The sequence below is a fragment of the Sylvia atricapilla genome, chromosome 14 (assembly GCF_009819655.1).
Source record: "Sylvia atricapilla isolate bSylAtr1 chromosome 14, bSylAtr1.pri, whole genome shotgun sequence".
NCBI classification, from domain to species: domain Eukaryota; kingdom Metazoa; phylum Chordata; class Aves; order Passeriformes; family Sylviidae; genus Sylvia; species Sylvia atricapilla.
The window spans coordinates 16494506-16504851 of NC_089153.1; the positions used below are offsets into that span (position 1 = coordinate 16494506).

The 10346-nt window shown below is 50.5% G+C and overlaps 1 protein-coding gene across 1 annotated transcript; it reads right to left on the bottom strand.

Moving 5' to 3' along the window:
* Window positions 1-4041: 4041 nt before the first annotated feature.
* Window positions 4042-9764, bottom strand: BNIP1 (BCL2 interacting protein 1). The gene is made up of 6 exons (XM_066329366.1): window positions 9653-9764; window positions 9475-9567; window positions 8168-8259; window positions 7218-7319; window positions 6376-6494; window positions 4042-4651 (listed from the first exon to the last, which is right to left on the bottom strand). The coding sequence occupies exons 1-6, from the start codon at window positions 9734-9736 to the stop codon at window positions 4455-4457; spliced, it is 687 nt and encodes a 228-aa protein (XP_066185463.1). The 5' UTR covers window positions 9737-9764; the 3' UTR covers window positions 4042-4454.
* Between the last annotated feature and the right edge of the window lie 582 nt (window positions 9765-10346).

Consider the following 10346-nt stretch of genomic DNA (forward strand, 5'->3'; position numbering starts at 1 on the left):
AAAAAATTAATTTCTTATTGTCTAGTTTTGAATAAGCACAAGCCAGTCAGTGAAAGCCAGGAGCCACTGGCATTTAACTATTTTCATTTTTGCTGTAGCTACTTTCAAACGTCATCTCTGCCATTTAAACAAACGGGAATAATGTGATGAAGAAACTGCAAATGCTGCTGGGAATATCCAAACGAGAAGTAGCAAAAGCAGCATCATTTGAGAACGCGGCTGAGAAAGGAGTCTTGCATTATTTAATCCAAAATATACTGCATACGTATGCATTTAAATATGCTTATATATAATACATAAAATAGAAATGGGTATATTCTATATTCTATATATTATATACTATATATTATAAATATTGTATTTTATATATTATATTATGTATTATGTATTATATATTATATATTATATATTATATATTATATATTATATATTATATATTATATATTATATATATAATGTGTTATATCTAGGGCAACATACAGAAGAGGGGGATGGCTTGGTTATATTTGAAATTTGGATGTTTTACATTTGAAATTTGAGTTATAATTTATAAATATATATATACACACTACATTTCTATGAACACACCGAGCAAGGGGAGGCTTGTTTCTCTTGGAAACATCAAGTTATCATCAGACACAGGACAGGAGGCCGACCGGATCAATAGACGTACTCAATATAGAAAACTCTTATCTTCCTTTCGGGCTGGCTGGCCACAATGTCAGCACCCAGATGCCTCTGACAGAGTTATCTCCCATCAGCAGCGGCAAAAACAGCTCCGCGCTCGGGTGACACCTACGAAAAGCCAATAACCCCCACAGGAAAGTTTTGTCCCGCTGGCCATTTGGGAGATAAAGGGACACCGAGCCGCCCCTGGCCGCTCTTTGAGGCTTTATCGGGACGACAGGACATCGCCTCGCAGCGCGGGTGGCTTTGGGGTTTTTCGCGTACCCGTCCCGAGGACCGAGCTGGAGAAGTCGCGGGGACAGCGAGCCCCGAGCCCGGCGGGGTCAGCTCCCAAAGCGTCCCTGGATGTGACACTCCGCCGTGCCGCTGTTGAAAAGGAGAAAGCGAGAAGCTTTCATGTGGTTCTATATATACGCGGCTCTATCTCTAGGGCCGGGTGTGCGCTGATGCCCGCCGAGCCGCTCTCCCCGCCTGCCCTCTGCGCGCTTATCGCGGGCCCCGAGGGACACACGCGGCCTTATCGGCGGGCCAGCCTCGGAGCAGCCGAGTGGCATTTTCCTTTCATGCCGCCCCCGACACCCGCAGCGGGGCAGAGCCTCGGCACGGCCCCGGCACGGCCCCCGGGGGCCGCCCGATAAGCGGCGTGCGGGAGCCCGAGCTGATGTCGCAGCCGGGGGACAAAGGTCGGCGGCGATGGCATCGCATCGGCCTCACGGGGAGAGGTGAAACATGAAAGGAAGGCCGAGTGGAAGTGGTCTGAGGCGCGGCAAGGTGTCACAGCAGCCTGTGCACTCACGGGAGCGGGAGTCACTCACTGTCCCCCGGGGTCACTGTCCCCCGGGGTCACTGTCCCCCGGGGACACTGCGGCAGCACCAGCCAGGGCAGAGCCCAGCCAGGGCTGGATGGATCTCGGGGCAGGGCCTGGATGACCCTCACCAGATCTTCTCCACTCGGAGTCACACATATTCTCACTCGGAGTTTATTCAGAGTAGGACAGGACCCACACGGACCATCGAGTCCAGCTCGTGGGGAATGGCCTGCTGGTCATCAGCACCAGGCTCTGACCAACACGCTCCAGCCACATTGTTTTTAGTGGCTTTGCAAAGCTGCAGGAGCCTCCTGATTCACTCAGCGTTTCAGTGGCCAAGGCAACACCTGGAGGTGCCAACCCGAGTGGGGATCTCGGGGAACACACGAAGAGCCAGGGTCTAAACCCAATTAAGTTAATAAAGATCCCAGTCCCTTCCTCAGGCTGCAGCTGTCTTTATGGGGGAGAGGATCAAAACAACAAGGCACAGGTACAGTGAGCCACCACCTCTCTCCATCCATCACCCAAAGAAACTGGCACAGAGTCCCCATCACAGGTTCCTGTGAAAAAACCCAAACCTCAGCTCAGTGGAACTGTCATTCCCTTTGCGGCACAGAGTTTGTACCATTTGATATAAGCTAATATAATATAAATAATACATACAATAAATACAATATAATGTGATAATAATAAAGTTGTGTTTATTCAACGGCCTGAGCAAGTCCACAATCAGCTTTCAATAGCAGCAGGATGATTTAAGAGCCTGGATGTGGCATTTGCTTGTGGCACAAAGCACCTGCAGCCTGTTTGGAGAACAATTCTCACCTCTGTGGAAAGGAAACACAACAGGCACAAGGAAACACAACTCCCTCAGTGACAGAAAGGGCTTTGCAGCAATGTACAGTCACCAAGACATCACATCTGGGGAGAAAATTTGCTTCAGATCCTTTTCGGTGAGACTCCCACCATTACAAACAGGGTGGCAAAGCAACATTCAAGCTGATTTCCATTGCCATCCCTCACTTTTTTCCACAGGAGAGCCCCACGTATTTGCAGACAAGTACGCACAAGTCCCCTGGATATTCTCAGGCCCCAAAGATTCCAGCCTGACTTGCCTGCCTTGCTCTGAGCCACTTGGCATGTGATAGCAGCCACGCACATTCGGCAGAGACATTTTTAGAAACCTCCCAGCTATGAATTCACCTTTCCATTTTGGTAAAGTCAGTTATGTGGAAAGCATTTCAAAAGCAACAACTTCAGATACAAACTTCTTGATTCTCGGAGGGGAGGAGGGAATAAATAGTATTATCGTCTTCGTTTGTTTTCCCAGAGTTATCCTGCAATATTTCTGTATTTGATAACACCACAATCAATAATAAAATAATCACGAGTCGAATCAAGTCAGTTTCTCTCAGTGCATTGTCAGTGTATGTCAAATTTCCAATTCTCCTCAGGTCCACGTTTATTGCAACCACTAAAAGGAGATTTTCCAAGGAAACACAGACCCAACAGAAGGCTCTGGAAGTGACCCTCATGCTGCAGATTTCAGGGATGGAACGGACACCTGGCAGCACCTGCTCCTGCCCACCACGGCCACGTGGGGATGGAGACCAGGACTGGATCTGCACCCACAGCCAAATACCCACCAGCACTGCCTGGCTCCTGACACTCCAAGGAGCAACTTCCAGGCATTTTCCCTTTTCCACAGGTGCTCAGACAAAGCAAATTGCTCTCAGTGGGTTGTACTCCACATATACATATACATATACATATACATATACATATACATATACATATACATATACATATACACACACATATATATGTATATATACACACATACTTACAGGAGTAGCAGGAGTACCAAGTCCTGCAGAGCAACCTGTTGCATTCTGGAATTTCTACTCCTCCCCTCCCAAAAAATGCAGTAGTTCTCGGTATTTTTTTTTTCCCCTTAATTCCTTTGTCTCTAATAGTGTCTCTGTAAATTGACAGTTTTTGCGGGTGGGTTTATTTACAAAGATTAGATTGTTGAAGCTGAGTCATTTCTCTTATTCAAACCCCAAGCGTGCACATTGTCAATTTATTTTGTTCTTGGTGCGATTCTGTATCTCAGGAAAGGCTGTGAGGGAGAACTGCCCTGAAACACGAGGAATGATCAATATGGAAAACCACATCCACTCTGCCTGTTTCAGGCCCACAAAACAGGAGCAAAACTCTCCAACTGCCAGATGCACACCTTGGCAGTCATTTGGCAAAGATAAAGCACGAAGTGAAATTATATAAAGAAAAGGAGGAAAAAGGCTTTTGATTTTAACAGATTGCCAATTTAATTCTCTTATCTATTGTGTGAATTCATAGTAACAAATGGGGCTCCTATTTCTGCTTTGCTCAGAGCCCTCCCAAGACCACAGGGACAGAGCCAGGCTGTGTTATGCCCCAGAAAAACAATCCATAAGCAATCACTGCTGCTAAAGAAAAAGCAGAATTTTTACACTGAAAGGCTCTCTCAAGCCATCAGACCTTGTTTTTAAACAAAACTCTGTTAAAACAAATACAATAAATATTTTATTAATGGAATGTGCGAGTTTTTCTCTTCCATCCTTTTACTCTCAGCACCTTACACACAGATGTCAGAGCAGCTTCCAGTCCAAACCAAGGATAAAACTTAAATTTCAAGGCAAAAATCAGTGAGAGGTTGAAAGTAGAGACTGGCACCGCTGAGTGCCCAGTCCCTGAGGCATTTGATTCCTCAAACCCACAGGCAAATTGGCATTTCTTCTTTCCATAGAGGGATTTATCAATCTCTTCTGAGGCAGCTCCCAACCTTGGTGAGGACAGCACCATTTCCTGCTCTCCAGCTACTGCAACATCCCTTTATTATCTCATTTAAAACCCCCACCATTATCAACCATTTCCTTCTGATTTTTTTTTAATAGTTCAGTGATTGCTGGAACTTTACAAGAAGGGGAAGAGTCTCTTTTTGAGGATGTAGAGCACTGTGGCCAGGAAGAGGGCGAGGGCCAGGAAGATGAGCAGCTTGTCAGTCAGCTCCCGGCGGTTGTACTTGGTGATCAGTTTCCTCCCCAGCTGGATGGTCCCAGACATGGATTTGAATTCCTCATTTGCTTCCAGGATGGTTCGGGAAGAATTGGCTGAAATTGAAGGGGAAAGAGAGAGAAAAAAAAAAATCAAATTCAAAAATACGCAGTGAAGTGGGTAAGGATGAGATATTTGGTGACACAGACAGGGTCAGGGTGACCTGTGGGTGAGACAGACACACAGAGTTCAGTTTTCCCTGATGTGCTCAGGGAAAGTGCAAAGTGAAATAAGAGCAGTGAAAAGTTTAAAGATCCTTCTAAACTTCCTGAATTTTTTGATTTTTGGGTCAGCAGGTCGAATCTAGTTCAGGTTTTTCAGTCAGCACTGCTGGAAGCAGAGTGAAATAGGAATGGTGCTAGAGAGAGAAATCACCAGCAGCAGCAGGGCAGGGCAATATCTGAATATATTAATTGCACCCCTGGAAGCGTTTCCCCAAGCCCCAGCAGTAAATCAGTGTGATTCAGATGGACTTGGTAGAATTATTCAGCTCAAACAGTATTTAATAGTCATTTTTGACACAGCAATTTTTTTGCCTCATAAAAATGAGAAGGGTCAACTAGGAATGTGTGAGAAAACAAAAGCATGCCCCAAATTTCTCACCCTTGATCCTCTCAAACTGCTAAATGAAAGCAAAAACCTGGAATCCCTTTTTTTCTGCTTTACAGAAAGCACAGCCTCTACAGGACAGTGCATCACCCTACAGTGCCCTGGATGCTCAAATCCAGCATTGCCTGGTTCACAAGAACAGAGCAGAAATAAGCCTGCAGTATTTTGCAAAACACTTTGTCCCATCCCATTTCAACAGGCACTTTGATCCAAGTGAAAACGGAAAACTGACTTCCCAGAGTTAAGGACAAAGCAGAGTTTCCCTGCTCCACAGCCTCAAACACTCACTGCATCCTGGGGAATGCTCAGGACACAGGAATTCCCACTGTAACTCAGAATTTGCAGCTGGGTTTTGTATACGACCTTTGGTAGTTTTCCCCTTGATGAATTCCAAGTGCTGTTCATTCAGAAAGAGGGTGAAGAAGTGCCTGCCAAACTGTCCTTTTAATGGGAGAAGGAACACGCTACTCCTGCAGCAACAAACTGTGCCCAGCTGTCACCCTCAGACAGGGCAGAAAGCAAGGAGGGCAAACTTGTGTGATTTCTCCTTGTCTTTAAAGTTCCCTCCTGCCCAAAAGCACAGCTAGGGAGAGGCCCAGGCAGCAACTTGTAAATGCTCCATGAATCACCAGTTCTGACAGGTCACTTGATTTATTGTTTTAGGAGCCAAAGCCAAGGGACTGGGTGAAATCTGGGTTTCACAGTCCCTGATGCACTGCTGACAGAGCAAGTGACCTCGGGTTCAAGGCACTTGATCTCAGTGTCTCAGCCATCCCAGCTGGAGCCTGGCTGGAAGCAGCTTCCAGACACTCCTTTCCCTGTGCAGGGATTGTAGCCATGCTTTTGTTTCCTCTGCTGTCCCCAAATCCATGGCAGGACAGTGGCACAGAGTAACACCAAACTCTGGCCACTGTGTGAGCTCAGGTTGCTTTTACAAGAAACTAAACCTCGTCCTGACCCCTTTTCCTTTTCATGCTCATGAAACAGAAACCCCAACAAACAGCAGCTCCAACACAAAGTCACTGATATTTCCTGTTTATGTGCAGCTGTTAGAGGAGTTCTGCTGGCCACTCCTTTAATCATCACTGTAGCATGTTCTCCTCCTCTGCTCCTCTCCCCAGGCTGACAGAGCTGACCCATCAGCACACCCATGCCCAAATTCCAGCTGTACCTAAGGTCTGCACAGTCTCCTCACTCTGCTGCACCTGCTGGGACATCATCCTGCTGATGCCCATCAGACTCTCCGTGATGTTGCTTGCACTCTCTGCCAGACTTTCCTTTGTGGTCTTCCTGAAAAAGGGGAAAAGAAAGCAAAGCAGGAAGGGGGAAAATTATTTTTTTGGATACTCTGGGAAAATGCTGTTGATAGGGAGGTTAGAACAGTACTTGGCACTAAACATCTCTGCCGTGTACAAAAGAAACAACTGGCTTTCACTGCATGAGAAATTCAGATTATTTTCACTAGACAATTAAAAAACCATCAAATAGGAAAGTCCTGAGCCCAAACAAGAGCCCAGAATCTCACAGGGGCCTGTATTTCACCACTTCACCACCCAGGACTGTGTAATTCCATGAGCTGCTATGGGAGCACCAACACAAACCCTGAATATCCTATCCTGAATACTATCCTGAATACTATCCTGAATATCTCAGCTGTTGCTTTCAATACACAGCCTGCACACACTCACATCCAGTTCTGTATGTGAAAACAGCTGGGATAATGATCCAGTTCTTGCTTAGAACCTATTTGCAACTAATGTAAAAGACAATCTTTATAAAGCTATGAAGGTGAATTTATCTCCTTCTCTGCTTAGACATGCCAATGCCAAGAAAACCTGAATTCACCACAATCCTTAACAGCCCAAATCTCCACAAAAGGGAAATGCACTCATAAAAGAAAAGCTACACTCTATATAATTAAATAACTTAAAAATATGATGTGACTTCCATTTAAAACGAGTGAATATAGGAGACACTGCTTAAATCCCACAGTACAGTGGGACAGTCCAATACCTTTGTCTTAAGATGTCTCTTCCCTGCAGCAGCTGATCTTTCTCAGAGTTGTCAATAGCAATTTTGCAGGCCAGATTGGCCTTTCTCCAGGCTGCCTGGTTGCTGAAATCACAAGAGCAGAGTGTTGTAACGTGATGGGAACACCTTGCAAGCACAGACAATTTTCACAAAGCAATCACCACTGTAACTGGGCATCCCTGATACATGCAAGGACCCTCAGAATCCAAGAAATACTCGGGCTGGAAAATATTACCAAGATCATTGAGTCCAAGCTGTGCCTGATCCCCACCTTGTCCCCAGCCTGGAGCACTGAGTGCCACCTCCAGCCCTTCCTGGGACACTCCAGGGATGGGGATCCAAACCTCCCTGGGCAGTTCCCATTCCTGAGCGCCCTTTCCATGGGGAAATTCCTGCTGCTGTCCCCCCTGAGCCTCCCCTGGCCCAGCCTGAGGCCGTTCCCTCTGCTCCTGTCCCTGTTCCCTGGAGCACAGCCCGATCCCCGGCTGTCCCCTCCTGGCAGGGACTTGTGCAGAGCCACAAGGTTCCCCCTGAGCTCCTTTTCTCCAGCTGAGCCCCTTTCCAGCTCCCTGAGCTCCTCCTGGGGCTCCAGACCTTTTCCCAGCTCCCTCAGCCCCTCACTTTCTCTGTATTCCTACACACAACATTCCATGCTGACATTCCCGCTGCTCAGTGTAGCTTTTATAAAGCAAGGAAAGAAGAAAACTGTGCCAGCTCTCAAACAACAGACTCCTAAGCCACCTTCTTTGAGCTCAAGTGCTCAAAGGGACAGATCAGAGCTGGGAAGTCAGGACAGGAGAAGGGGTTGTACCTTTGTGACCCTGATCTCCTGGTCTGGGGCAAAGCACGTGTCAGTGTCTGCGCTTCCAAACCAAAGTGAGCCAATCTCCGGTTTCAGCGGACTTGGGAAGAGCCCCAGCTGCCAGACCCACCTGAGCATTTGCTTCTTGTGGTTCTCCACCTCCCGCAGCAAGGCTTGTTTCTCCGACTCCTTGTCCTGCTCCTTGGCCATCTGCTCCAGCTCCTTCGGCGGAGAGCACAAACACCGGAACCTCACCAACCACCCGGCCCCGGCCGGGGAGCGGATTCCGAGCAGATTTATCCCATAAACCCCCAATCCAGGGCTGCGACTCACCAAATCACAGCCGGGACCCCCAAACCCAAGGCCGGGATCCTCCAAAACACGCGCGGAACATCCCAAACCCCGGCAGGAACCCACAGCCGGGATCCTCCAGCCCTGGGCCGGCACCCCTAAAGCACAGCCGGGACCCCTAAAGCACATCTGGGACCCCTAAAGCACATCTGGGGCCCCTAAAGCACAGCCGGGACCCCTAAAGCACATCTGGGGCCCCTAAAGCACAGCCGGGACCCCTAAAGCACAGCTGGGACCCCTAAAGCACATCTGGGGCCCCTAAAGCACAGCCGGGACCCCTAAAGCACATCTGGGGCCCCTAAAGCACAGCCGGGACCCCTAAAGCACAGCTGGGGCCCCTAAAGCACAGCCGGGACCCCTAAAGCACAGCTGGGACCCCTAAAGCACAGCCGGGACCCCTAAAGCACAGCTGGGACCCCTAAAGCACAGCCGAGACCCCTAAAGCACATCTGGGGCCCCTAAAGCACAGCCGGGACCCCTAAAGCACATCTGGGACCCCTAAAGCACAGCCGGGACCCCTAAAGCACCGCCGGGACCCCTAAAGCACAGCCGGGACCCCTAAAGCACATCTGGGACCCCTAAAGCACAGCCGGGACCCCTAAAGCACCGCCGGGACCCCTAAAGCACAGCGGGCACCCCTAAAGCACAGCGGGCACCCCTAAAGCACAGCCGGGACCCCTAAAGCACCGCCGGGACCCCTAAAGCACATCTGGGACCCCTAAAGCACATCTGGGACCCCTAAAGCACAGCCGGGACCCCTAAAGCACAGCCGAGACCCCTAAAGCACAGCCGGGACCCCTAAAGCACAGCCGGGACCCCTAAAGCACAGCCGGGACCCCTAAAGCACCGCCGGGACCCCTAAAGCACATCTGGGACCCCTAAAGCACATCTGGGACCCCTAAAGCACAGCCGGGACCCCTAAAGCACAGCCGAGACCCCTAAAGCACAGCCGGGACCCCTAAAGCACAGCCGAGACCCCTAAAGCACAGCCGGGACCCCTAAAGCACAGCCGGGACCCCTAAAGCAGAGCCGGAGGGCCCGGAGCACAGCCCGGCGCCCTCAGCAGCCCCCGGCCGGGCCCCTCACCTGGATGCGGCCGCGGAGGTGTCGGAACTTCTCCTTCACGGCGGCATTGAGCTCCGTGAGGGCGCTGAGCGGCCCCGGGCAGTCCCGGATGTCCTGGAACACAAGGGCGCGGTGAGCGCGGCTCAGGCGCGGCTCGCCCCGCGGCCGAGCCGGGATGTCCCGGGGCTGGCGGCGGTACCTGCACGGCCGCTTTGATCTCCAGGTCGAACTTGACGATCTCCTGGTGACAGACCCTCAGCGGCACCGCCGCCGCCGCCGCCATCTTGGGCGGGCCGGGCGGCGGGCGCCCCCTGGCGGGCCGGCGGCGCTGAGGGGACGTGGCGGGGCCGGGAATGACAGAATTCCGGGATCGCTGCGCTGAAAATACTCCTCGGAAACACATCGAGTGCAAGTTGTGCCTCATCCCCACACTGTCCCCAGCACAGAGCCACGCCAGCCCTTCCTGCGACACTCCAGGGATGGGGATCCAAACCTCCCTGGGCAGTTCCCATTCCTGAGCGCCCTTTCCGTGGAGAAATTCCTGCTGCTGTCCCCCCTGAGCCTCCCCTGGCCCAGCCTGAGGCCGTTCCCTCTGCTCCTGTCCCTGTTCCCTGAGCACAGCCCGATCCCTGTGCAGAGCCGGGATATTCTCCTGGAGAAGTCCCAGGTTTACATCCAGGAATGAATTCTGCACGGCCGGGCTGACACTGGCCGCGGGCAGGGTGAGGGAACACCAGGTCACTTCTGTACCCCCAAAATGAGAAGCGGGGTAATGCGCTTTGCTTTCCCCACAATGTCCCCCCGCTGCTGTGTCCTGTCCCTGCTGCCCTCAGACCCTTTGGATAAGGGATAAAGGAGCTGGGGAACATTCCCACAGGAGCTGCAGGCAGCCG

Excerpts from the sequence above, each read along its gene's own strand:
- BNIP1 (XM_066329366.1), bottom strand. The coding sequence starts at position 9,736 with ATGGCGGCGGCGGCGGCGGTGCCGCTGAGGGTCTGTCACCAGGAGATC. Across the intron at positions 9,568-9,652 it reads AGATCAAAGCGGCCGTGCAG|GACATCCGGGACTGCCCGGG; the intron begins GTACCGCCGCCA and ends CTTGTGTTCCAG. Across the intron at positions 8,260-9,474 it reads ACCTCCGCGGCCGCATCCAG|GAGCTGGAGCAGATGGCCAA; the intron begins GTGAGGGGCCCG and ends TCTCCGCCGAAG.